Consider the following 27,116-nt stretch of genomic DNA (forward strand, 5'->3'; position numbering starts at 1 on the left):
CCAGAGGAAAGTATGAGTCATTGCAAATAAATCTAGATGACAACCTGAGAAACAATATACTCAACACTTTCTAACCTAAAAAATATCCTGTTTTTTGGTGAGGAAAAAAGTGTAAATAGTGCCTTAAGCTTTTTTGTTATTCACCCTGCAGTTTCTTTTCTGATTCTGAGATGCTTGTGAGAGCTTCAGCCATCTAGGAACGCGTACGCTGCTGCTTGACCACGCTGTAGCAGGTAGTTCTATTTTAGTTAGTAAAATAAAAACTGATTTCAGAAGACCGAGAACATTTTGACACAGTGAGGATTTAAAAACACATCTTGAAGAGAGCTCTGAGTTTCTCTCCGTGTTTCTTGGAAGGTGCCCCTGGTTTCACGAGTCAGCCACTTTAGGGTTCCCCTGGTCTTTTTCTCAGGATATGTGAGGGGACTAGATTATGATAGAAGTGTTCCTGGGCTTGTAACTATGGAAACACTTGTCTCGTCTGTTTAGAAAACACTGCTGCTGGCCGTGTTTCCTGTGAGTTTTGAGGGTGACCTGAGTTGAGTTGCGTGTAGGCAGCTCAGGTTGACTGAGACAGGACTGCGCTGGATTTCCTGCCCGTTAAAACACTCTGCATTTCTTTCCCGCCCTCTGCAGTATGGTTTGAAGTGGTGAACATGGATTTTTCTCGGCTTCACATGTACAGTCCTCCCCAGTGTGTGCCGGAGAACACGGGCTACACGTATGCGCTCAGGTGAGTGTGCACCTGCACGTGGGGTCCTGGCCTTGCAATGCCCACTCGCTGTCGCGGTGGCGTGGACCTTAACAGGAACTCCATAGTACTACTGACTACATGCTGTATTTTGAAGGTGAAAAAAAATAATAAACTGTATCTTATGGCTTTAGAGGTGGTTTTTTCTTACGGCTTTAAGGTAAACTGAATCTGTTCATCCTGGTGACTGGGTGGTTAGTCATCGCACATGGCTTGCTGGCTTCGACCCCACCCAGGTGGTTGTGATCTTGAGAAGATGTCTCTGTGGTGATGCCTGGTGTTTGTGAGAACATATCAGTGGCTTGGTATTTTTAAGTTAACAGAAATAACCTGGAAAATTATTTCCCATTTCAAAGGAAACATCATAGAACAGCGTTGAAGCTCAGGGTTTTGAGAACACAACTTTTGTCTGAGGCGGAGTTTTCTGCTTTTATTCATATTCCGATCCACTGAACCAAGACATTGGAGTCTGAAGAGGCGCTGCCCTGCCCCTTCTGCTTTCAGTTTACCAAGTAGAAAGGGCGACTGAAACGAAGCTTGCGTTTGATGACATTACGGGTTAGCAGCAAGGGAAGGTACACAGCTAGACGGGCCCGGATTTGATCAGCAGGTTGGAAAACTTGTGCACCCCGCAGATGTATAAGGCACCAGGAAAATGCTTGTGTAATTTTTTTCAGTGGCTTATCCTTTTTTTTTTTTCGTTTTTTTGGAGACAGAGTCTCACCGTCGCCCAGGCTGGAGTGCAGTGGTGCAATCTCGGCTCACTGCAACATCCGCCTCCCAGATTCAAGCAGTTCTCCTGCCTCAGCCTCTGGAGTAGCTGGGATTACAGGCGTGCGCCACCACGCCCAGCTAATTTTTGTATTTTTAATAGAGATGGGGTTTCACCATGTTGACCAGGCCAATCTCGAGCTCCTGACCTCAGGTGATCCACCCACCTCGGCCTCCCGAAGTGCTGGGATTCCAGGCGTGAACCACCATGCCCGGTCTCAGTGGGTTATCCTCTAAAGGGTGAAAATGTAATTGAAACTGTAAGAAAATTAGAAAATATTTTAAGAAAAATACTTGTTACCAGCATTAGTCAGAGCTCACATTCGATGATCGAGTTTTTAATTCACAGTTCTAGGTCCATCACACTTCCATAGCAACACACTCTGTTTTCTAAGCGTCCTGTAGTGGTGAGAACAGAACGGGCAGGCCAGCTCAGGGGAGACTGCTGCTTCCTTCAGACCGTGCAGCATGAAACAGTGATTTGTGGTCACTTATTTTTGCTTTTCTGACCTATTTTAATAGAGTTTTTAAAATGCCTCTGTTTCTTTACCTTGGGAGAGCAACACTTAATTTCACTGAAATTCACAGCCTTCCTTCAGTGAGACCTGTGGGCAGACCTCTGTGGCAGCTGGAGTGGGAAATGCAGAGGGAAGGTGGGCAGGGGCTGGCTGGAGTGGTTGTAGGCTGGGCTGGGAATTTAGACTCTTGGTGGGCAGGGGCTGGCCGGAGTGGTGTAGGCTGGGCTGGGAATTTGGACTCTTGGGCACTGGGAACTCCTGAAAGGATTTAAAGGTGGGGGGCTCTCTGAGGTTGCTGCAGGATAGAGGTCAGGGGCTGTCCAGGAGATGGCCGGAGTGCTTCGGGGAGGCCCAGCTCTGGATCAGGACCAGAGGGAAGGACCAGCCGCCTCACATGAGTGGAGGCCCGTGGAGCACAGCCGGAGACTGGAGGTGGGGGCCTCAGGGCTGGTCTGGACATCAGTGCCTGGATCCTCCTGGTCCCGGGCTGGCCTCCCGCAGCCCTTGCCGCCTCAGCTGGCCGGCCTTACATTGGGTCCTTACACTCTTCTCTGTTTCCTTTCCTTTGGCTCCTCTTAGCCCTGGCCTCTTTTCTGAAAGTTCCCCTTGTCTTCCAGCCCTCCCCGCACAGCTGGAAGGTGGAGCGGCCGTTCCTGATGGCTTTCTGTCTCCATCACTACCCTTGTCTTGATTCTTAGCAATTTCAGTAAACACTGAAAGGATAGTCCAGCATTCTGGCCACTCACTTTCTTTAATTAAATTTTTTTTCTCTTTTGGGGGCCAGGCGCAGTGGCTCACGCCTGTAATCCCAGCACTTTGGGAGGCTGAGGCGGGTGGATCACTTGAGGTAAAGAGTTCGAGAGTAGCCTGGCCAACATGGTGAAACCCCGTCTCTACTAAAAATACAAAAATTAGCTGGGTGTGGTGGTAGGCTCCTGTAATCCCAGCTACTTGGTAGGCTGAGGCAGGAGAATCGCTTGAACCCAGGAGGTGGAGGTTGCAGTGAGCTGAGATCACACCATTGCAGTCCAGCCTGGGAGACGGTGTGGGACTCTGTCTCAAAAAGTAAACAAAATAAAATTTTTTTTCTCTTTTGGAAAATGATAATATGCAGGTTGAGAGAATAGTGACAAGCCCATTTGCCGGCCACTGGCTTCGCCAGTGATGCATGCGGGTCTTCCACCCCCACCCAGCACTTCGGAGCCTCTGCGACTGGTGCTTCAGTTCACGGGTTCCCCAGCCCGCTGTCCTGCACCAGTGGCCTGGCACTCTCCTCACTGGGACAGGGTGGGCCCGAACACTTACTCTCAACTTCCCCTGGAACGTCACTGGATTCTTTAAAGCCAGTCTCTAAAAGATAATGATATATTTAAAATAACCCAAATACCACTATCATCCCAGTCATTTAAAAGGGCTTCTTAATGTAGTTAGTCAGTGTTCCAATATCCCAGATCCCTGAATTTTCTCTTTCACAATTAATTCTTTTTTAAATTAGCCTAAACAGGATCCTCATGTTACATTGGGTGATTCCCTCTTAAATCTCAATCTGTAATTCTTGTCAACTGGTAGTTAAGTCTGGAAGTGCAGTCATTTTTTGGTTTCTTTCTTTATTGGCGTGACTCTGTGACAGATGGAGTTACAGGATGTAGCTCCCTGTCACAGCTTGAGTCCGTGCTGTCTGACGTGTCTCCTCTGTTAGCGCTGAGGCTGATGGATGTTGTCAGCTTGACCCACCCGCAGTAGAATCCAGCCATTGGCGATGGTTGCCTTGAACTTCAGGGTCAGAGGAGGATGTTTCTCGGAGCCCTCGGAACCAACGTGCTGCTGCCCATGCTCAGATCCAGGGGGGCTGGAGACATGAGGGTCCCACCATCCAGCCTCTCATGGGGGTGTTGGCTGTGGAAGCCGAAAGAAGAGAGTTTCCAGAATGGGGGACTTGTCAGCAGGGGCAGATGCTGCTGGACAGGCGGGAAGAAGGGGCAACTCAGCCATGGAGGCCGGGGGGCCTGGCAGAAGCCGCTTCAGAGCCTCCACGGGGCAAGGAGCGAGCCGAAACTAGCCGGCGCTGCAACCTGTCGGCTGCTGGGGGAGGTGGAGAGGCGTGGCTTTGAGGGGAAGTTGTTTGTTTTTTACCATGGGGTGAGCCAAGCGTGTGTCTAGATGCTGGTGGTCAGGAGCCAGTAGAGAAGCTGAAGATGTAGGAGAACGAGGAAGGGCCTCCTGCAGAGAGAGAGGAGGGAAGGAGGAACTCCATCCAGAGCACGCAGGCTTGGCTCGGGATTACTTTTCCATCGCAGCAGGCAGGAAGGGTGTGTCAGGGTAGAACATGAGTCAACGTATGAATAGGTGCATAGGAATAGATTGATTATGCGGAATTGGCTCATGGGGGCTGGCAAGGCCCAAGATCTTCAGGTTGAGTTGGCAAGGGGAGACTCAGGGCAGCCGATGGTGTAAGTTCCAGGCCAAGTCCAGAGGCCCAAGACCCGGGAGAAGCATGGTATAGTTCCCGTTTGAAGGTCAGCTGGCTCATGGAAGAGCTCATGTTCTGGTCTGAGTCTGAAGGCAGTTTGTAGCTGGCGCTCCAGGTCCAGGCTGGCCAGCAGGAGGGGCTCCTTCTTACTGAAGCCTTCGTGTTCCGTCCAGGCCTTCAGCTGACCGGAGGGCAGTCTGCTTTCCTAGGGTTTTAATTTAAATGTTACTGTCATCCAGAAATAACCTCACAGATACACTCAGAATAATGTTGGAGCAACTATCTGAGCGCCCAAGGCCCAGTCAGGTTGACACATGCAGGTAACCCCTGCAGAGGGAAAGGATGGGCGCGGTCAAGGAGGAGGCAGTTTTCTGATGGCATCTGGCTTTTCTGGGAAGAAAAATGCAGGGCATTTCTGACAGAGACCGAGAGCTGGAGGGAAGGAGGTGGTGACGTCAGACATGGGGCGGATGGAGGGGGTCTGAGAAGGCCATTGAGGGCTGGGCACACATGGCCCCCGACGCATGGATGGCCTGAGGACCTGGGGACTGCGAATCATGACGCACTCACACCTGCAACATGGTGAGCTTGAGAGAAAGCGTCTAGGCCCACCCTGTCCTGGCAGGGAGAGTGCCAGGCCCCCTGGGGCAGCAGGACAGTGGGCTGGGGAACCCTCGTGAGCTGAAGCCCTGGTCGTGGAGGCTCTGAAGTGCTGGGGTGAGCAGGGTTCCGTGGCTGGAAGAGCTGGGGCGAGCCGGGGTCCGTGGCTGGAGTCAGTGTCAGGGCACAGCCGTCACCCTCTGAGCAGCGGTCTGAAGCACGTCAGTCTCAGACACGTGGACTGTGCCGCTTTTGGTCCGGCTCCCCTGAGCTGAGTTAACCTCGTATGCCTTTGTCGGGCAGGTGCTGTGGGTCCAGGGATGCTTGGTATCTGTCTCTGGTTTTCAATTGGAGTCAATTTTTTTCAATCTTTTGATACAAAGTACATCTAAATAACACATTTTTAAAAGAACAGTGCATAACTAATGAGAGAGAGACGTTAAGGCCTAGTGCTCTTAAAGGTGAGATCTCTTATCTTCAGAGTTTTTGTCAGTCTTGTCTCCTTGTTCTGTTACTTAATTCTCTCTAATCCTAGACTGGAGACCTCCGTTTGAAATTTTATGTTCCCCCAAACATTGCAGAAAAGGTAATAAAGGGCTTTAATACGATAGCCTACTGGGCTGTGTTGATTCCTGGGATGGTGCTGGGCCAGCATCCGTGTCCTCCTGTCTCCACTGGACACTGGTGTCCTCCTGCAGGGCTCTGGGCATACCTGTCTGTAGGAACCATGTTACGGATGGTGGCTGGGTTCACAGGTTTTCTTAAACTAGAATCACAATTGTGTAAAATATTCTGCTAGAAACAAACCCTTCTTGAGATGACACTGAAATTCTGTCTGGCTTCATAACAGTCATCAGCATTCAACATAGTTTAGTGCAGTCTCTCTCTTGTCCCCACCTCAGCCTCTAAGTTAAAGAAGAACCTCTTTCTTAAATTGTGTGTAGTGACTCAAAGCAGTTTGTATTAACTTACTGTTGGTCATGAACGTATGACAGGGTCTAGCTCTGTTGCCCAGGCTGATTGCCCAGGCTGAAGTGCAGTGGCACAGTCATAGCTCACTGCAGCCTCAAACTCCCAGGCTCACGCAATCCTCCTGCCTGGGCCTCCCAAAGTGCTGGGATTGCAGGCGTGAACCACCGTGCCTGGCTCATCTTTTTATTTAATTACATTAGTTGAATAATTATATGGAAGGTATTGGACGTGACTGTCTTTTGGTCACAGGCTCAAAGCAGTTGTGAATTGTCTGAAGCCTTTAGATAAATTCTAAATTTAGAAGGGGAGCATTGACGGCTCGATCACTTGGCCTCCTCTCCTGCGTGGATTCATTCTACAGCGCACTGGTGTATTGGATTAAATCTCACGTCCGCATAGTGTTGACGAGGAAACACACTCTGATGTGTTTATAGCAAGGACGTAGGTGGGGACTCAGGGCTCTAGCATATGCCCTCAAGCAGTTCTTAGGGTGAGTTGTAGACGCTGGGCCCCAGCATCTGGGAATGTGCTGTCCTGCATCTGATGTGAAGGAAGAGTGGCTGGGGCAGATGTCAGGAGCTGATGCTGGCTGACCTGTGTGCCACCATACAGTCCTACATCTGATGTGAAGGGAGACTGGCTGGGGCAGATGTCAGGAGCTGGTGCTGGCTGACCTCTGTGCCACCGTACGTTTGCTTTAGAGTGAGGTTGTCACCGAGTAATAGTTGCTCTTGAAAATCCACAGTACATTGCACTTTCAGTTTATGGTTTGTTCATTTTGTTTCAGAATGGGGGCTATAAGCACTGCTTACCTCTGATGAGTTTTTTCCTTCTAGTTCCAGCTATTCTTCAGATGCTCTGGATTTTGAGACGGAGCACAAATTGGACCCTGTATTTGATTCTCCACGGATGTCCCGCCGTAGTTTGCGCCTGGCCACGACAGCATGCACCCTGGGGGATGGTGAGGCTGTGGGTGCCAACAGCGGCACCAGCAGCGCTGTCTCCCTGAAGAACCGAGCGGCCAGGTGAGCACCACTGCACTTCCTCTCCATCTGATCTCTAACACCAGTTAAAACCAAGCTTCCATACTTTTTGGTCTGTAAAGCCACACCCTGTCTCGAGCTTAAGGATATGTGTGTGTATGTGCGTGTACAGACACACAAACCTGCCATATAAAGTGGTAGTTTGCTGCAAATAAAGACTGAAAGGAACTCTGGAATCTGTGTGGCTTGTCTAGTATTGATGTTCTGCTGTTCTTGTTTCAAGTTCTCTTCGCTGGTGCACGCCACGTGCAGTGCCAGCACTCAGGTCTGGAAGCTTTGTGGTCCTGTGGTGGGAGCTCAGCGACAGCTGTCCTACCACATGTGTAAAGAGGAGGGAATCTTACAGATTACACATGCTGTCGTGGACGATCTCCGTGTCCAGTTCATTCTTTTTTCTGGAGACGGAGTCTCGCTCTGTCACCCAGGGTGGAATGCAGTGGCACGATCTCAGCTTACTGCCTCCTCTGTCTCCCGGGTTCAAGTGATTCTCCTGCACGCAGCCTCCTGAGTAGCTGGGATTACAGGTGCCCGCCACCACGCCTGGCAAATTTTCCTTTTTTTTTGAGACAGAGTCTCACTTCGTTGTGCAGGCTGGAGTACAATGGTGGCGTGATCTTGGCTCACTGCAGCCTCTGCCTCCCGGGTTCAAGAGATTCTCCTGCCTCAGCCTCCCGAGTAGCTGGGACTACAGGCACCCACCACCACGCCCAGCTAATTTTTGTATTTTTAGTAGAGACGCGGTTTCACCATGTTGGCCAGGCTGGTCTCGAACTCCTGGTCTCAGGTGATCCGCCCATTGCAGCCTCCCAAAGTGCTGCGATTACAGGCGTGAGCCACTGCGCCCGGCCCAGTTCATTCTTTAGGTCTTTATTAAAAATCTGTGTGTTAACTGACAAATACATAAAGTTTAGGTTATTTACCTATATTTGCGTTCGTCGAGTTCATTTGATCTCTGAACTCTCCACGTGCCCACTTCTGTGCAGAGAAGGAACAAAAGTCTACAAGATCTTTGTGCCATTTAGGGATAATAAAAGTGACAGCTTTATGTTGCTCATGTAAGAAGAAGAGCTTCCGTTCCAGTCATCTTTCTCTCGAGAAGGAAGACGGTGGCTGTTAAGAGCGATGGCGGAGTGGTTGATGGGTGGAGAACTGCCTGGGATCTGAACAGCCACTCCCAGCCGGTGGCTTCCACAGGCACCACAGTCATCTAGGGGGTTCACTGTGCAAAGAGTTCGATTCCCAGCCTCACCCTTGGAGATGCAGGATGTGAGTTCATGATGCAGCTGAGGACCAGCAGATCCCATTGGGTAGCTCCGTGTCAAGCACCCAGTTACCAGGGTGGCACAGCAGCCCAGTCTCCGTCTCCCAGTGGCGTGGAGAGCAAGTGTGCTGCAGGTGTGCTGCCACGGAGAGCAAGTGTGCTGCAGGTGTGCTGCCACGGAGAGCAAGTGTGCTGCAGGTGTGCTGCCACGGAGAGCAAGTGTGCTGCAGGTGTCCTGCCACGGAGAGCAAGTGTGCTGCAGGTGTGCTGCCACGGAGAGCAAGTGTGCTGCAGGTGTGCTGCCACGGAGAGCAAGTGTGCTGCAGGTGTGCTGCCACGGAGAGCAAGTGTGCTGCAGGTGTCCTGCCACGGAGAGCAAGTGTGCTGCAGGTGTCCTGCCACGGAGAGCAAGTGTGCTGCAGGTGTGCTGCCACGGAGAGCAAGTGTGCTGCAGGTGTGCTGCCACGGAGAGCAAGTGTGCTGCAGGTGTGCTGCCACGGAGAGCAAGTGTGCTGCAGGTGTGCTGCCACGGAGAGCAAGTGTGCTGCAGGTGTGCTGCCACGGAGAGCAAGTGTGCTGCAGGTGTGCTGCCACGGAGAGCAAGTGTGCTGCAGGTGTCCTGCCACGGAGAGCAAGTGTGCTGCAGGTGTCCTGCCACGGAGAGCAAGTGTGCTGCAGGTGTCCTGCCACGGAGAGCAAGTGTGCTGCAGGTGTCCTGCCACGGAGAGCAAGTGTGCTGCAGGTGTCCTGCCACGGAGAGCAAGTGTGCTGCAGGTGTACTGCCACGGAGAGCAAGTGTGCTGCAGGTGTCCTGCCACGGAGAGCAAGTGTGCTGCAGGTGTCCTGCCATGCCGCGCTCTGCCACGCCACGCTCCTGTGGCCGTTGTCCTCCCTCTGCCGGGTGTCACTGCTGCCTTTGGCCTCCCACGCTTCCCTCGAAGGGGAGGATCTTGTTCATCGTCCTGGGTTCCCCCTACCTGACAGTGGTAACATTCACAGGGTGTTTTCATCTGACGGCTTTCCTGTTGTCATTTGTGGTCAATATGAATGCAGAAATTATTTTTTGACCATCTATTCTTTTTTTTTTTGAAACGGAGTCTCACTCTGTCGCCCAGGCTGGAGTGCAGTGGCGCGATCTCAGCTCACCGCAAGCTCCGCCCCCTGGGTTCACGCCATTCTCCTGCCTCAGCCTCCCGAGTAGCTGGGACTACAGGTGCCCGCCACCATGCCTGGCTAATTTTTTGTATTTTTAGTAGAGACGGGGTTTCACCATGTTAGCCAGGATGGTCTCGATCTCCTGACCTCATGATCCACCTGTCTCGGTCTCCCAAAGTGCTGGGATTACAGGCATGAGCCACTGCGCCTGGCCCTTATATTTTGAGACAGAGTTTCGCTTTTGTTGCCCAGGCTGGAGTGCAATGGCGCGATCTTGGCTCACCGCAACCTCTGCCTTCCAGGTTCAAGCGATTCTCCAGCCTCAGCCTCCCGAGTAGCTGGGATTGCAGGCATGTGCCACCATGCCCAGCTAATTTTGTATTTTTAGTAGAGATGGGGTTTCTCCATGTTGGTCAGGCTGGTCTTGAACTCCCGACCTCAGGTGATCCGCCTGTCCCAGCCTCCCAAAGTGCTGGGATGACAGGCGTGAGCTGCCGCACCTGGCCTATGACCACCTATTCTTTTTTGTTGTTGTTTTGGTTTTTTTTTTGAGCCGGAGTTTGGCTCTGTCACCCAGGCTGGAGTGCAGTGGCGTGATCTCAGATCACTGCAACCTCTGTCTCCCAGGTTCACGCCGTTCTCCTGCCTCAGCCTCCCGAGTAGCTGAAACTACAGGCGCCCGCCAACACGCCCAGCTAATTTTTTGTATTTTAGTAGAGATGGGGTTTCACCATGTTGGCCAGGATGGTCTCGATCTCCTGACCTCGTGATTTGCCCATTTCGGCCTCCCAAAGTACTGGGATTCCAGGTGGGAGCCACCGCGCCTGGCCATGACTACCTATTCTTGTTGTACTTAACACAATTCCATCTTTACCAGCAACTTAGAAATCGTTTTTAGAAAAGGGGAGGATTAAATTTATAAATCACAGATTTTTTTATTTTCAGATCTTTTTAATTTCTAGTTTATTTTAGCTTTTAACCACTTGGGGTCATGGTGCCCAAAATAACCTGGAAACTATTTTGTGTTTACAATTTTAGAGGGAGTTCTTGGATCCCAGCTCAAAAATTCCTTTTTTATATTAACAGTTGATTCATTACAGCAGAAAAGGCATAGGAAAATGGTTTGCCTTAAAATGCTGTTTATTCCCAGATTAAGAGTTTGTGTTGGTCAAATGTAATCATTTTGTATTTGCTAGAAAAGATCTATAAACTTGCTGGTTTTTTTTCTTCTTAGAACAGCAAAACAGCGCAGAAGCACAAACAAATCAGCTTTTAGTATCAACCACGTGTCAAGGCAGGTCACGTCCTCTGGCGTCAGCCATGGCGGCACTGTCAGCCTGCAGGATGCTGTGACTCGACGGCCTCCTGTATTGGACGAGTCTTGGATTCGTGAACAGACTACAGTGGACCACTTCTGGGGTGAGTCCCTGCGAGACACAGATTGTCCCACCTACAGTTGGGGTGTTTCTCAGATTATGCTGGGGAGAGGGGAGGCGGTGGCCAGGTTGTCGGTTTGCTCGGTTTATGCTAGGGAGAGGGAGGCTGTGGCCACATTGTGGGTTTGCTGCGTGACTGGCTGGTAGGAGCATCAGTTAGGTTCCAGGCTTGTCCTCAGACTTGATCAGGACGCTCCTTGGAAGCTGCTTCCATGTGCGCCTTGTCGGGTGGTCATTGGGTTATGCTAACGTGTAGTGACTAGTTACAATGGGGAGATGAAGCAGCAGGTAGTAATCTTATAACTCTGTTTTTATAAATGCATTACTTTTGTAGGATGTTTGAACAAAGACAATCCAAAAACTTCAGTGTGTTTCCAAGAAAGCTCTAAGCAGTGAAGCAGCCAGGGTTAGAGAGTTCTTAGAGAATGCTGCAGGGTGAGGCACTGGCGCTCAGACTTGGCTGACGTGGAGTCTGGGCAGTGGGAGCCACAGCCTGGCTGGCGAGAGCATGGGGTCCCAAGGCTGTGCATGGAGAGGGAAGCATGGTAAGGGGCGCCCAGCCGCTCATCTGCATTCAGTTTATGTTCTGGTTGGCCCTTTTGAGACAATTAGAAGATCCAGATTAGTTCCAGAGATCACGTGTGCTAATTTTGGGAAGCCTTGGTATTGGCGTTTGTTCTGTTTTGCTCAGCTAGTGAGAGTGGTTACCAGGCAACAGAGAGGCATCTGCTGCTGCTGAGGCTTGTGCCTCGCTGAGCGGGCTGTGAGAAGATAGATGGGCTTTCGTCTCCTTCCCTCATGTTCTGCTTTCCTCCTTAGGCCAGGTGCTGTGTGTGCTGCCGTCTGTCTGTATTTTCTTCAAGGATAAGCTTTCACCTTCAGTCAGAAGATGGTATCTGCATATATCTGGAGGCATTTTAGGAAATAAACTGTGACCAGTGCCATAATGCTGATTTATTAACCATTGTAACCTTTACATTTTTTAATGGGTTTTGTTCTTATTTGATAAGCTGAGCTCAACAGCAAAAATGTGTGTGTGTGTGTTTTTTTTTTAGGTCTTGATGATGATGGTGATCTTAAAGGTAATTATTTTAGTCCTTTTATCTTCATACACTTTTCAAAATAGAAGTTTTAGTTAAATATCTGCAGACTGTGATAAACAGGTTCCATCTACTGTTTGAAAACTTTAGGTGGAAATAAAGCTGCCATTCAGGGAAACGGGGATGTGGGAGCCGCCGCCGCCGCCTCCGCGCACAACGGCTTCTCCTGCAGCAACTGCAGCATGCTGTCCGAGCGCAAGGACGTGCTCACGGCGCACCCCGCGGCCCCCGGGCCCGTGTCGAGAGTTTATTCTAGGGTCAGGAATCAAAAATGTAAGTCTCAGTCCTTTAAAACTCAGAAAAAGATGTGTTTTCCAAATTTAATATTTCCTTTCTGTAAGTCTCAGTGTCTGCACTATTTGTCTTGGAGACTTAAAATTATCCCTTGAAAGCATAAGAAGTACACCCCAAACCAGCTTTGTCCTTCCTGTCCTCTTCTAGTTTACATTTTATGTGGTTAGTAATTTTGTACCTAAAAGTATTTGAAATTCTATAAATTTGGACTTGACGTGAGCAAAAGAAAATTTCTACGTAAGCGAAACTAATAAAACTACAGTCACTTTCAGATGCACACCTTTATTTTTATAAAACGGCACAGACGTTCACACATACTGAAGGAGTGGCTTTGGGACGCTGCTCTGGTCTGTCCTGTGAAGAGTGGTTATGCCAGTGTTCGTGTCGGGAAAACATTTCCCGTGGTCGCTAGCCCTGTGCTTATGGTGATGGAGGGGCCTTCAGAGAACCTGTAGGTCTGGGAAGGACACACGTGACTCTGGTTTGTTCTGGGACAGCAGCAGTCCCTGCAGGGAACCCCCTGATGTGGACATGGGCTTCCCTCAGAGGCGACTGGGCAAGAGTGTGGGTGTCACCGCGGGGGGCCTCCTCCCGGGCCTGCAGGAGAGACAGAACCACAGGCCCCTTTGCGGCTTCCAGGCGGGACTGGGATTCCCTGCGGGGCTGGGATTCTGTGCCCTTCATGACTGCCTGGCCCAGGATCTCTCTCACCTGCAGCAGGAAGAGGCTGGGACCCTCGGCCGGGCCGGGTGCTGCCTCGTTCTCAAGCCCTTAGCACCTTGTCCTTCGAGCTCACGTTCTGCTGTGCCTGGAGGTGCTGGAAGCCTCAGGAGGGCAGGGCCTGGTCTGTCTTATCCACTCCGAGCCTGGCATTGCCCAGGACGTGGGGCGTTTGTCCAGTATTATTCAAATGACCGGACATAATGAAGGATAGCGACAGGACGAAGGCTTCTGCCCTAAGATTTCTCGCATCTCGTTTTTACCATCTTGTCTTCGTGGCCCTCACTTGTGGTTGTGTCTGCTGTGGTGTAATGCACACTGCTAGTGTTAATACAGCACAATAAGAAAGTGTGAAAGGGGCCGGGAAAGGTGGCGGGAGCAGGGCGGCACGTGGGTTTCCCTCACAGCACTGTGCACGGTGCCTGCTTGGGTTCCTCCATGTGGACCAGCACCGCTGAGCGGCCACTCTGCGCCAGGCACTGTTCATGGGTGATCACGGCAGCCCCCTTTTTACAGACAAGCAAACTAGGGCTTAGCCAGCTCAGGAGGCTCGCAGGTAGGTGGGGGAGCCTGGAGCTGAACCCAGGCGTCTGACCCAGGTGCTCCCCCTTAGCCACCTGCCTCCATGAGCACTTGGCACCCCAGGGCCCCGCGGGTGCTGCACGTGAGCCGTGGCGTAGCTTAATCGACACGCACAAGGATTCCGTGTATTCATTGTTTATTGAGGCTGTGTTTTGAAGCATGCCATTGATAGGTTGAACATAACATTTTTCTCAGAATAAAAGCACATTCCATACACTCTACTATGGCAGAATAAGGAGGCTCACAGATAATTGAGAGAAGCTACCGAAACGTGCTGTTTTCCGAAGGTCTCCCTACGCATGTTGTAGTAAATGTGTGTCTCTCTGTGACTGACAGTATGCTGGCGGTCAGGGCCCAAGCTCAGCCTTGCGGTTGAGTGTATCTTTAGATGGAAAAGGTGTTGGTGTGGTGTGGATTGTAGCTTCCCGAAACTCATGGCGCCTCCCCTCGGATGTCGGTGTCGTGGCGCCTCCCCGAGGATGTTGGTCTTGGGTGTTTTGGGGGAGAAAACAAGCCCCATCCTTCCTGCGGGGTTTCTGGGCTTCACGCCTGCCTTGCCCTCTCAGACAAAGGCCAGGACTTGTGCGGCCCACACTAGTGTATCGCCCTGTATTAGAGTAAAACATGTTTATCAAAGAACATGGGAAAATCAGGCACAAAGAAGAAAATAAAAATCACCTACAAGCTGCCACACCAGAAAAAAAAACACACTTCCAGAAATTTCCCCTCTACATACTTATAGTCAGATTGCATGAATTGTTTGCATAATCATATTTACTTAAAATAAGTATAGCTTTCCTTAAGTATAAATTTTCCCTCCACATTTTGTTTTTGTTTTTTGTGTATGTACTAATGGTAATTCTCACTGTAATGTCTTTCAGTAGTGCAGATAAAATAAGTCCTTTCCCCCACCCAATCCATCTCCTGGGGGAACCACTGCTAATGATAATAATTGAGTGGGAATTCTTACGCTTTTTAAAATGAGGTAAAATTCAGATAACATGAAATGAACCATTAACGTGTGCGGCTTGGGAGTCGTCGGCCTCCCCGGTGCTGCGTGGCCGTCCCGGGGCTCTCGTCGGCCTCCCCGGTGCTGCGTGGCCGTCCCGGGGCTCTCGTCGGCCTCCCCGGTGCTGCGTGGCCGTCCCGGGGTTCTCCTAGGCACCTGCAGAACTGTGCAGTTCTGGCTTTGTCTTTCCTGAAATGCCATCACGGTATATGCACAGTTTAGCATCTCTTTTCATTTTATATGTTAATTGAGGTTAACTTTATTCTTTTTGATGCCTGTACAGTTTTTTGTTTGTTTGTTTGTTTTTTGAGATGGAGTCTTGCTCTGTTGCCCAGGCTGGAGTACAGTGGTGTGATCTCAGCTCACTGCAACCTCCACCTCCCGGGCTCAAGCGATTCTCCTGCCTCAGCCTCCTGAGTAGCTGGGACTACAGGCGCCCACCACCATGCCCGGCTAATTTTTGTATTTTTAGTAGAGACGGGGGTTCCACCATGTTGGCCAGGCTGGTCTTGAACTCCTGACCTCGTGATCCGCCCACCTTGGCCTCCCAAAGTGCTGGGATTACAGGGATGAGCCACCATGCCCAGCCCAACACACATTGTATCTTTTAAAGTGAGAGGTGGCATGTACCTGTAGTCCCAGCTACTTGGGAGGCTGAGAGGCAGGAGGATTGCTTGAGCCCAGCAGGTTGAGGCTACAGTGAGCTGAGGTCATACCACTGCACTTCAGCCTGGGCAAGAGTGAGACCTGTCTCAAATAAATAAATTAAAAAATAGGCCGGGTACTGTGGCTCATGCCTGTAATCCCAGATCTTTGGGAGGCGGAGGTGGGAGGATCACATGAGGCCTGGAGTTTGAGACCAGCCTGGGCAACATAGCAAGACCCCATCTCTAAAAAAGCAGAAACAAATTAGCTGGGCATGGTGGCATGTGCCTGTACTCCCAGCTACTCAGGAGGCTGAGGTGGGAGGATCGCTTGAGCTCAGGAGGCTTGAGACCAGCCTGGGCAACACAGTGAGACTTCTTCTCAACAAAAAATACAAAACGTCAGCTGGGCATGGTGGCCAGCGCCTGTAATCCCAGCTACTTGGGCGGCTGAGGCAGGAGGATCACTTAGGCCCAGAGTTGAAGGCTGCAGTGAGCTATGATCATGCCACTGCTAGGCCACAGAGCAAGACCCTATCTCTAAAAAAAATTAAAAATAAAAATAATAAATAGCAAAGGAGGAGATTCTGGTGCTCCAGTGTCCCATTCTTAAGCTGGTGGGTCAGAGGTACAAAGCAAATGGCTGTTTGGCAGTATCTGAATGTCGTAGTGTATGTGTAAACAGCATTGGAGTGAAGTGGCCACGGCTCGGATACTCTATAGATGATTGCTAGTGCGTCAGCGGAGTTGGCGGCCTTCCCCTGGGGGTTACTCCGCAGTCCAGTCTCCGGGGTCCCCTGGGGGTTACCCCGCAGCGCCCTCTCCGGGATCCCCTGGGGGTTACTCCGCAGTCCAGTCTCCGGGATCCCCTGGGGGTTACTCCGCAGCGCCCTCTCCGGGATCCCCTGGGTGTTTCTCCGTAGTGCCCTCTCCGGGATCCCCTGGGGGTTAGTCCGCAGTGCCCTCTCCAGGATCCCCTGGGGGTTACTCCGCAGTCCAGTCTTCGGGGTCCCCTGGGGGTTGCTCCGCAGCGCCCTCTCCAGGGTCCCCTGTCCACTGCCAGCTGGGCTCTTCCCCAAGTGATTATCTTTGGTGTCCATTCTAAAAGTGCCTGAAATGAATAATTTGGCTACCTGACTTATCAGGAAGTAGATATTGGCTTTATGGGAAGAAATAATGCATGTTCATGGTTTTTTAATAGGCGGTGCGTCTTTCTACGTGAATAGGATTTTGTGGCTGGCCAGATACACTGCGTCATCTTTTTCATCATTTTTAGTTCAACTTTTTCAAGTGGTTTTAATGAAGCTCAGTTATGAATCAGAAAATTACAAATTGAAAACTCATGAATCAAAAGATTGTGAATCCGAAAGCTATAAGTCAAAAAGCCATGAATCAAAAGGTATTTAAATATTTTTTCCCTCCTTTTTCCACCAATCACACTTTCGCGGTGGAGAAAGTGCTGTGACTTTCCTCGCCAGGCGCCTCCCTCGCTGCCTCCTCCTGCGGTCTTGGTGCTGGCCCTCTCCTGGCTTCCCCCTCTGGATCTTGCATCCCTGGGAGCTTGTGGAACTTTTCATTTGTTCTGTGTGTGGTTCGGTTCCCTCAGAGCTGATCAGTGTTGAAACATCTTTAAAGTTATTTCTTAAACAAAAAGTTAATGTGCTCAACTTTTGATTTTTATTACCTTTTTAAAGCAAAAACTTTACCTGAGTGGTATTTAGAACCTGTTTTTTCAGAACTTTTTTTCTTTTTGAGACGGAGTTTCACTCTTGTTGCCCAGGCTGGAGTGCAGTGGCTTGATCTCGGCTCATTGCAACCTCCGCCTCCTGGGTTCAAGCGATTCTCCTGCCTCAGCCTCCCGAGTAGCTGGGACTACAGGCGCACGCCACCACGCCCGGCTAATTTTTTGCATTTTTACTAAAGTAGAGATGGGGTTTCATCATGTTAGCCAAGATGGTCTCCAACTCCTGACCTCGTGATCGCCCGCCTCAGCCTCCCAAGTGCTGGGATTACAGGCTTGAGCCACTGCGCCCAACCCAGAACTATTTTAAGCAGGCCAATCTTTGTATTGTTTGGGCCACACACACGATTCAGCCAGGGGGTGGGGGGCCTTTCACGTCTCTTCTCATGGCCCGGGCCCTGTCAGCGGCATTCACCTGTGTGGTAGGAGCCATCGGCTGTGGGAACTCTGTGGAAGTGGCTAGCCTTGCACATCCTCTGATCATGTTGACTTCATCAGGGTGCGAGAAGCACTTGAGCTTGGCGTCGGTGAGTTCCCTAAGCCTCTTTTGCGTGTGTTGCAGCTCATGCCAGTTACTATGGGAGAATGAATGTGAGAGAGGTTCTCAGAGAGGATGGCCACCTCAGTGTAAATGGGGAAGCGCTGTGTAAGTATGGCTTCGTTTTCCTGTGGGCGTCGGTCGTGGAGTTGGTCCCACACGCTGTCATGTTGGGTACTAGCAGTAGAGAATGAACGGCCTGTGTGACATGGCGGTCCTCACTGATGACGACGGGCTGTTGGAGCTGCTGCTTAAGCCCTCATCACAGAAGCTCATAGCCACCAGATCGCATTTGCTTTGATTGTTGACTGTCTTGTGTGTAATTGAGTTTCCCAGTTTTTACAGACTGCCATTGCTATGCACAGTTGAGATGGACAGAGTTTGCTTGTGAATCCGCCACACTCACTGCCTGTCACCACACCCGCAGGCGACGACTGTAAGGGCAAGAGGCACCTCGACGCGCACACAGCCGCCCACTCGCAGTCGCCACGGCCGCCCGGTCGGGCAGGGACCCTCTGGCACATCTGGGCATGTGCAGGTTGTCTCTCGCCCCGTCTCCGTCTCATCTCGCCCTGTCTCCGTCTCATCTCGCCCTGTCACCATGCTATTTGTGTCTTGTGTGGTTTGTGCTTGGAATTCAAGTGCTTTAAAGTCTTGCTGTAAAAACTGACAGGAATAGTATTAACTTTGGTTTAAAACAGGGTGAATCTCTCTCGAAAAGCTCCCTCGTACATTTTTTTTGGAGGCAGAGTCTCACTCTGTTGCCCAGGCTGGAGTGCAGTGGTGCAATCTTGGCTCACTGCAGCCTCCACCTCCAGAGTTCAAGCAATTCTCCTGCCACAGCCTCCTGAGTAGCTGGGACTACAGGCGCACACCACACCACCACACCCAGATAATTTTTTTGTATTTTTAGTAGAGACAGGGTTTCACTGTGTTAGCCAGGATGGTCTCGATCTCCTGACCTAGTGATCTGCCCGCCTCGGCCTCCCAAAGTGCTGTTGGCATCTTAAAAAAAAAGTTAGTTTCAAAAATAATTGTCTCACCTGCTAATGAATAAACATAAAGTCATTGATTTTTCTTTTAAATTCTCATAAGCCATATTTCTTTGCATGTCAACCATGTTGTAATTACATAGTTGCAGGAATTCACAAGCAGGTGTTAAGTCACTGTGAGGAGATAACCACCCACAGTGAGAACTGGAACAAAACTTACTTTGGGAGGCCGAGGCGGGTAGATCACTTTGAGGCCGGGAGTTCAAGACCAGCCTGGCCAACATAGCAAAACCCTGTCTCTTAAATTAAAAAAAAAAAAAAAAAAAAAAAAAAACTGGAACAAAACAGATTTCATGAGCAGTTTCCTGCTTTTTGTAATGTGAGGTTTGATACTAAGTTGATTGTGGCACATTCCGTCATCCGGCAGTGCTGTGTTACCATTCTGAAACATTGTTTCACTAGAAAATATTAGCCTTTAGAATAATGTTAATTTTGGTCTTTAAGTAATTATTTCCTCGCCTAGCACATATGAACTGCAGGTGTCTATGGAATTTCAATCTGCTTTAAAATATGGTATGATCTTCCCAATATAAATTGTGCTGGCAACAATGGCCAATATTTGTAGGGTGGCTTCCAACCTCCGCCCCCTGGGGTTTTTAGGAGATATCTGCATTTTACACCTGAAGTATCTGCAGGCAGAAGTGAGTGAAAACTATTAAAAAATAGAACTGAGCTTTTCAAGTGGTCTTGTCAGTGCAATATTGCCAGCACTTACAAGAGTTATTTGGCTTTTCGTATTTTTTGAGGAGACTCTTGACCCACCGACGCAGGCTTTGGTGAAGTGTGTGGCTTGGGCGTCCCCACCGTGCTGTCACTGCGGAGGCTGGTCCCTGGCGTCTGTCTGAGGCCACACACGTCTTCTCTGCACAGGTTACTTCTTGCTGCAGATTCTGCGCAGGATCGGAGCTGCGGGCCAGGCCGTGTCCAGGACGGCGTGGTCGGCCCTTTGGCTGGCCGTGGTTGCTCCAGGTGGCTATTTTGGGTTTCTGTGTTGCGTTCTCTCCAGAGCTTCTGGCAGCTAAGCACCTGCACTCGATGATTTACCTAACCAAGTAAAAATCTCATTTAGGCTCTCATGCTTTGACCCTTGGCGTAACATGTCTCGTTCTTTATGACGTAGCAATGTTAACTGACTGTACTTGCTGCATGAGCGCCCTTGGTTTCTCTGGGGTTGGGTCTGGGGGAAGTCCGGCTGCCTGAATGCCCGGTGCAGAGAATGCATGGGTCTGGGGCTTCCTCTCCTGCATTCTGTCCTGTGTGTTCATCAGCATGATACGTTACTGCCTTGCTTCCTGCCGTGGTGACTAGCATCACCGAACTTCTTCACCTCCAGCTTCATCTTCATGTGCTTCTAGCTTGGCCTTCACAGAAATGGTCCATTTAGGTGCTTGGTTTTCCTAAAAACATTTCCTTAGAACGTTTGGTGTTTTCTCTTGTAGGGAAGGCAGCCTCTGGAGTGTTCTGGTGGCTGGGGATTGGATGGTACCAGTTTGTTACTTTGATTTCTTGGCTGAATGTGTTTCTTCTTACCAGGTAAGGAAATGGATATCATGTCAGCGTGGTGCTTTAAGGAACCAATTTTGTGCCAATTGCAGGCTCTCATTTGATTTGTTATTTTGTAAGGATTTAGCTTATATTTGCGTAGTGTTTGTATATTTTACAAAAGTGCTTTTATATTCTTATTTTTCAAACCAACCTGTGACATAAGAAAAGCAGATATCATTAAGGAAAACAAATGTGCAGAGGTGAGGCAGCTGGGAGGGCCTGGGCAGGATGGGGGACCCAGGTCCAGGCTTCTGCCCTGCTGCAGTTCCCAGTGGCATCAGTCACCTCAGAAGGCTGGTGATCCGAAGGGGCAGCGACTCAGGGTAGCTCAGGCCATTCCCACAGCACCAGAGAGTTGGTAACGTAGGTCTCAAGGACACCATTTTACATGAAGGTTCTCCTGAAGGCATCAGAAGCCTTGTAGATAAAACCGTAACTGCTTTTCTAATACCGGGGGGTGGATTTTGCACACAATTGTCTAGAGGGGGAAAACAGATTGGGGAACCCTGACTTTCATTTTTTCTAAGTCAAAGGTTTTCATTGTTACTCCCAGGTGCCTTCGAAACATCTGCAAGTTTTTAGTCTTGCTCATCCCACTCTTCCTTTTACTAGGTAAGTCAAATCTGGCTGAGTTGCCTCCGATGGCTAAGCGGTACACACATACGTGTAACTTAGTGGAAACAAATGAGCGTGTAAGTCCGTGTTTTGAGAAGCGTGGTGTACCCGTGTGTGTGTGGTGGTTCTTCTCTTTTAGCAGGTCTCTCCTTACGGGGCCAGGGCAATTTCTTTTCGTTCTTGCCCGTGTTGAACTGGGCAAGCATGCATAGAACACAGTGGGTGGATGACCCCCAGGACGTGTTTAAACCCACGACTTCTCGCCTGAAGCAGCCTCTGCAGGTAAGAGGGTAGAAAGGCCTCTCAGCTGGCACTGCACATGTGAGGTCTTCAGGGACGTTCCACACTGCTGTGAGCCAGGCACTTCAGTTAGGTGTCCTGTTGTAAGAAGTATTTTTAAATGTCAGATAAGCAAGTCTTTGGAGCTCCTTAAGTGTTCTAGGATAGTTCAAATGCACATTTAAAGTACTGTCATGATTCAATTAGTTTTAATTTTAAAAACATAATAGTATTCATCACTGTACAAAGTACAGAAAGTATAGAGAAGAAAATGAGAAGCACCCATAGTCAGCCATGTAAGGATCAAACCTGATACTCCGGGTTTCTGTGGATTCCTCCATTCGTGTGCCGTGCGCCCCAGAGCTGGTGTCTTGCTGTAGGACACTGTTTGGAGGTTTAACTGACTCTGTGCTCATGCTTGTTTCACTACCTGGTTTCATTTCTCTCTTGCCATTTCAGGGTGACAGTGAGGCTCTTCCATGGCATTGGATGAGTGGCGTGGAGCAGCAGGTGGCCTCTCTGTCTGGACAGTGCCACCACCATGGCGAGAATCTCCGAGAGCTGACCGCTTTGCTTCAGAAGCTGCAGGCTCGGGTGGACCAGATGGACGGCGGCGCTGCCGGGCCGTCAGCATCGGTCAGAGACGCTGTGGGACAGCCCCCGAGGGAGGTGGGTGCTGCCGGGCTACCAGGCTCCACGGTGACACCAACGCGCTTCTGGGTGCCATGTTCTCTCCTTTTGGGAGACAGAGGGGACAGGAGAGGTGCCGTTGTGAAAAGGGGTTGCCCTTTCTGTTCTTAGTTGTTGAGAGCAGTGTGCCGGAGAGGGAGTGGGTTTCCTGTCGTCTGCCGATGACCAGGAGCTGTGGGTTCCACAGCGCACATGGAAATGGTGGGCGGGAGACGTGTGATAACCCCAAGCGGGAAGTCTGGCGGTCGTGGAGAACCGTGGTCTTTCCTGTCCTGTTCTCCAGATTGCCCTCTTAGTGGCAGGTCATGGCGCTTTGTCCCTGCAGACAGGACAGCCGCTGAGATGGACACAAACCGTCTCACGTGGGTCCCAGATGCACTTCTCAGAGGCAGCCTGAGATGCTCCCACCCACTGTAGGGATCGCGTGGGGGGACCCAGGAACCTCTGCTTCAGAGGATGCCTTCTCGTGAAGAAAACAGCCGACAGCTGTTCAGAACCGTTGCGTGAAAACTGAATTGTGTGTGAATTGTGTGTGGCCTGAGCTCACTTTAGCACGGATTGAGCCTGTTCTTAAGCCATCTTCTAGCACGTGCCTGTGGGTGTGATCATGGCGGCGACTGGAACGCAGAGCAGGGCTTCCCTCTGAGGCGGCGCGCGCAGCGTTTAACGCTCAGCCCCCGAGCCTCTGGCTCACGTTTGCGTCTGCACTGCCTAGTGGAGGATGCCACTACTCGCATATGGCCGTGTACATTTATGTTAATCAACACCACACAGAATTTTAAAATGCAGGTTCTCACTCGTATGGCCCCATTTCAGGTGCTCAGTAGCCATGAGTGGCTGGTGCTGCCCTGCTGGACAGCACAGATGCAGCACGTCCCACGATGGCCCCAGGGGCGCTGGATGGCGTGCTGGAGACGGTGAGGGCCTTGGGCTCTCACCTGGTCTGGTGTGTCAGTGCACTGGGCTCAGGCCTGTGGTCCCAGCTACTCAGGAGGCCAAGGCGGGAGGGTCACCTGAGCCCAGGAGGTGGAGGTTGCAATGAACCACAGAGGAGACCCATGGCCCAGGCTGGAGTGCAACCTTAAAATAAATATATATATAAATAAAGATCTCTAGAGTCAGGGCTGAAATAAGGATGTTGTTATGAAGCGGATTATTCCTTTAGGGTCTGTGCCACATTGCGATCACAGATTCTCTGATTGTCGATATTCCGTGTAGAAACGCCTTGGCCTGGCTTGCCAGGTTTTTGTTGCTTAACTTTCTCCATCATTTGTTCACTCCTTCTCTTTCCTAAGACTGACTTTATGGCTTTTCACCAAGAACATGAAGTGCGTATCTCACACTTGGAAGATATTCTGGGAAAACTGAGAGAAAAATCTGAGGTATTTATTTTTGACCTTACGCTTTTTTAAAATAAAAAGAAAATCAACTATGGCTAATATTTTAAAGCCCTTGGTCATTTAATGTTCCTCTTTTTAGGCTATTTGCTGTTGTTTTGTGTAAAATGGAAAGAAACACTTGTTCTCTCTCTGGTGTGGCAGCGGCTCTGGGGCTCTAACATTGAATCGGGCATGTAACTCACGCATCCCCCTGTCTCTCGAGGGCACACAGCAGGGCTGCACACGCCAGGAGGTGGTTCTGCCAATTCCAGGCGGCCTCTGGGTTCCCATCCAGCTCTTTCCGGCTCCAGGGTGCTTCCTCGCTGCCACACACCCACCTTGCAGTGTCTTCAGAGGGGAGATAAAGGACCTGAACCTTTTGACAGACAGCACTAGCTTTGGGTGGGAAGGCCGGGACCATTCGTTGCTGGGAATGCCAGGGGAGGGACTGGGCCTCTGTGCTGCCCTCAGCCATGGGGAGTCGGGTCGGGCTCAGGTTCCGGCTCTTTGTGTCTCTGGTGCTTGACACAGAGCCTGGCGTGTCACATGGTGCATGTGTGTATTGAACTACATTGAGAAGCATGGTGAGTCTAAGGGTTGTATGTAGCCACACCCTTTTGGGAATCTTGGGACCCACTCCTGGATCTTGGACCCTGTGAGATCAGGCGGGTTTACCTGGGAGGGAGAGGTGGGCTGAGAGGAGCAGGCAGAGGCGAGAATGTACCCACCTGCGAGGGTCTGCAGGGCGCCTCCAGCTGTGTCCGCCCGAGAGGGTCTGCGGGGCGCCTCCTCCTCTGTCTGCCTGCCCTGGGCCGGGCTGTGGAGACCTCCGTGGAGTGAGACTTGGGGCTGACGCTGGCACTCAGCGTGGTGCTGCTGCAGATGGCACAGGCCAGCACGGCTCACCTTCATGTGTGCCTCTGCCGTGTCCCTGTCCTTCACGTTTAGAACACACTCTGGAGGTGTGACAGGGATCTGACTCCCAACCCGGGTGCTGGTTACAGGAGCTGCATGTTCTGAGCCCGCCAGGCCGTTCTCATGTGATTTGTGCTCCTTTCTGTGCACATGTAATGAAGGTTACTTTGAAATGTTCAATGAACGCTTCCTACCTGCCACCCACAGGCAGATCTGGACTTTGAATTAAAGGGGGTATTCCAGATAAATCAATGGAGTTTTAAGTGTGTGGTTTTATGAAAAGTTAATATATAACTTACGTGTGTCAGTAGACTATTTCTCATACTTTTTAGGCCATCCAGAAGGAACTAGAACAGACCAAGCAAAAAACAATCAGGTAGGAGGATTTGGAAAACATTCACTTTTGTCTTTGGTGTGTGTGTGTGGTTATGTGGAGCGGCAGCAGAGTGATGAATGGGGGACCCGGGGCCGGCCTCCCCCGAGGGTCACCTGAAGGCCCTGAGGTTCATGCCGACAGACACTCCTGCTGGGCTGCGTGAGGACAGAGGGGTCCTGCGGGGCTTGCCACATCCCCCTCCACGCGGCGTGGACCTCTGTAGTTAGCACTTCTCAAAGGTGCTGCCCGTGCCCCCGCTGTGACCTGGAGGGCTCCATCTCCAGGGTCCTTGCAGGACCAACCTCAGGGAGTAGGTCTAGGCCCATGTTGCAGCCCGTGCCATGGTGGGTGTCAGGGTGGGCTCTGCACCGGGCCTCCGCTGGCACCGTTGGCATCTAGGTGGGCGGGGTTACAGCTCAGCCTCATCTCTGCTGCTGCTCCTGGACGGCAGTCCCTGGTGGACAGGACACCTGCTTCCAGAACCACCGGATTTGTGCTGGGCGTGTCACGGTGGGCCTCTCCGCGTGGCTGTCGGCCCTGCCGCCCTTGGAATCCATGGCACAGCCGGGTCCCTCTGCAGTTCCTGGGGAAGCTGGCATTTTGCTCCTCACTCCAGGCGGCTTTCTTCCACACGACCACTGATTTGCCAAGTCCCCTTAAGTGGGGTGCTTGCCTCTCACAGGTGTTCCCAATATGGCAGCTTTGTCTTTCTTCCTTCGTTTTACACGTGCTTCCCTCTCACAGGTGTTCCCAACATGGCAGCTTTGTCTTTCTTCCTTCGTTTTACACGTGCTTCCCTCTCACAGGTGTTCCCAACATGGCAGCTTTGTCTTTCTTCCTTCATTTTATGCACGCAGCTCCTATTCCCCACAGCCCTCCCCGCCTCTAGATTCGGCAGCCTTGGCTTGGTTGTGGTTTCCCGAGGTCCCCGCGTCTGCACTCGGGAGGGTCCATCCTCTCCCGTGCCCCATGTTCCTCTTCTGTGAGGACAGGTGTGAGAGCTGGAGCACGGTTTTCTCTCCTTCCAAAGCTTTTATTTCAGTAAAAAAGTTGCTTTAACGTGTTAATATGTCAATCCTAAAGTGTTGATCTGGGAATGGGCTTTTTGAGATATGAATTGTTAGTATCTCAACAAGTATGTGTGCCTGTAAAGACCTCAAGTGATCTGCCTGCCTCAGCCCCAAACTACTGGGCTTACAAGCATGAGCCACCGCACCCAGTCCAGAAATAAAGTTTCTAAATGCTTAAATCGTTTTCAGAGAGAGCTCTCACTCGCCACTGAGAAACACTGCTAGCAGCACTTTTGTAGATAGCCTCCTTGTGCAGTGTGAACATTTGTATATTATAGACATAAACTGATGCAGAAGACAACCTCTCTGGGAACTGTATTTGAAACTGGCATCCAGTTTCCACGTTAGTGTGGCACAGGATGACATCTGTACAGTTGTGACACCCAGGAGTGGGATCGGGTTCCCCTCAGCCTGTGTGTAGTGTGGGAAGCGTATAGGCTGGGAGGCTTGTGTGTGACCCATTCTCACTGTTGGATTCCAGTGCGGTTGGTGAGCAGCTCCTGCCCACGGTCGAGCACCTCCAGCTGGAGTTGGATCAGCTAAAGTCAGAGCTGTCCAGCTGGCGACACTTGAAGACCGGCTGTGAGACAGTGGATGCCGTACAAGAAAGAGTGAGCTTCCTGCATGTTTACTTTTTGTTTTATAATAGAAAGTAAAAGAAAACTTGAATTGATGACTTAGGTTTATTAGCTGTTTGATTTTTTATTTATTTATTTATTTTTGAAACCGAGTCTTGCTGTGGCACGCAGGCTAGACTGCAGTGGCGCGATCTCAGCTCACTGCAGGCCACCTCCACCTGCCGGGTTCAAGCGATTCTCCCACCTTAGCCTCCCGAGTAGCTGGGACTACAGGCATGTGCCACTATGCCTGGCTAATTTTTGTATTTTTAGTAGAGGTGGGGTTTCACCACAATGGTCAGGCTGGTCTCAAACTCCTGACTCCAAGTGATCCATCTGCTTCAGCTTCCCAAAGTGCTGGGATTACAGGCCTGAGCCACCCACCATGCCTGGCCTAAGTTGTTTAATTTCAACTCCCTTTAAAAACTTTTCTTTTTTTTACTATATGTGAAGTTTTTAAATATTCCAAAATAACTAATTCAGTGCTCTGTAGACGTCCCCGTTCCAGCACCACTGTGCGTGAGCACCCACCATGCGTCTTCCCAGTCTCCTTGGTATGCGTCCTTGGTGTGCATGCAGCCCAGGGCCAGCACTGACTTGGGGATGGGTTGTTGCTGTGTACCTTTCATTAGATAGACCCACGCTGTACCTGCTGCTTGCTCTGTTTCGTGTCGAAACATATCATAGACATTGCTTCAAGTCCATCATCCTTAGGCAGAGGAGAAAATCTAGACATTTAGAGCTGCTTAAGAATGAAAACACAATCATTTGAATGGCAAAAGTCATCAAAGTCAGACAGTAGATTGGTAAAGGTATTTGCAATACGTGTGGTAAGATTATCTCTGATGTGCAGAGAGCCCCTAGAATGGGTAGGAAGAGAAGCAGTGGTGACAGAGAAAGCATGCGATAGGCCGGGCGCCGCGGCTCACGCCTGTGATTCCAGCACTCTGGAGGCCGAGGTGGGCGGATCACC

General features: G+C 50.6%; 1 protein-coding gene across 50 annotated transcripts in view; it reads left to right on the top strand.

The window, feature by feature from the left end:
- The window catches only part of SUN1 (Sad1 and UNC84 domain containing 1), a 61,481-nt gene that overhangs the window by 16,104 nt on the left and 18,261 nt on the right, over window positions 1-27,116 (top strand). For 3 of the 50 annotated variants that reach the window (XM_034963435.2, XM_055115626.2, XM_034963428.3), the window contains exons 2-17: window positions 637-733; window positions 6,919-7,107; window positions 10,776-10,960; window positions 12,033-12,059; window positions 12,168-12,350; window positions 16,528-16,725; window positions 17,630-17,713; window positions 18,033-18,143; window positions 19,528-19,626; window positions 20,097-20,190; window positions 20,756-20,814; window positions 20,957-21,099; window positions 21,556-21,765; window positions 23,082-23,168; window positions 24,413-24,456; window positions 26,008-26,137. In XM_034963435.2, the coding sequence (XP_034819326.2) occupies window positions 657-733; window positions 6,919-7,107; window positions 10,776-10,960; window positions 12,033-12,059; window positions 12,168-12,350; window positions 16,528-16,725; window positions 17,630-17,713; window positions 18,033-18,143; window positions 19,528-19,626; window positions 20,097-20,190; window positions 20,756-20,814; window positions 20,957-21,099; window positions 21,556-21,765; window positions 23,082-23,168; window positions 24,413-24,456; window positions 26,008-26,137 (1,920 nt within the window). In that variant the 5' untranslated portion in view covers window positions 637-656. Of the gene's footprint in view, window positions 1-210; window positions 234-636; window positions 734-6,918; window positions 7,108-10,775; window positions 10,961-12,032; window positions 12,060-12,167; window positions 12,351-16,527; window positions 16,726-17,629; window positions 17,714-18,032; window positions 18,144-19,527; window positions 19,627-20,096; window positions 20,191-20,755; window positions 20,815-20,956; window positions 21,100-21,555; window positions 21,766-23,081; window positions 23,169-24,412; window positions 24,457-26,007; window positions 26,138-27,116 lie in introns of those variants that run through there. The other 47 variants (XM_034963438.2, XM_034963429.3, XM_034963444.2 and 44 more) reach the window with 40 other exon arrangements.

The sequence above is a fragment of the Pan paniscus genome, chromosome 6, assembly GCF_029289425.2.
Source record: "Pan paniscus chromosome 6, NHGRI_mPanPan1-v2.0_pri, whole genome shotgun sequence".
Taxonomy (NCBI): domain Eukaryota; kingdom Metazoa; phylum Chordata; class Mammalia; order Primates; family Hominidae; genus Pan; species Pan paniscus.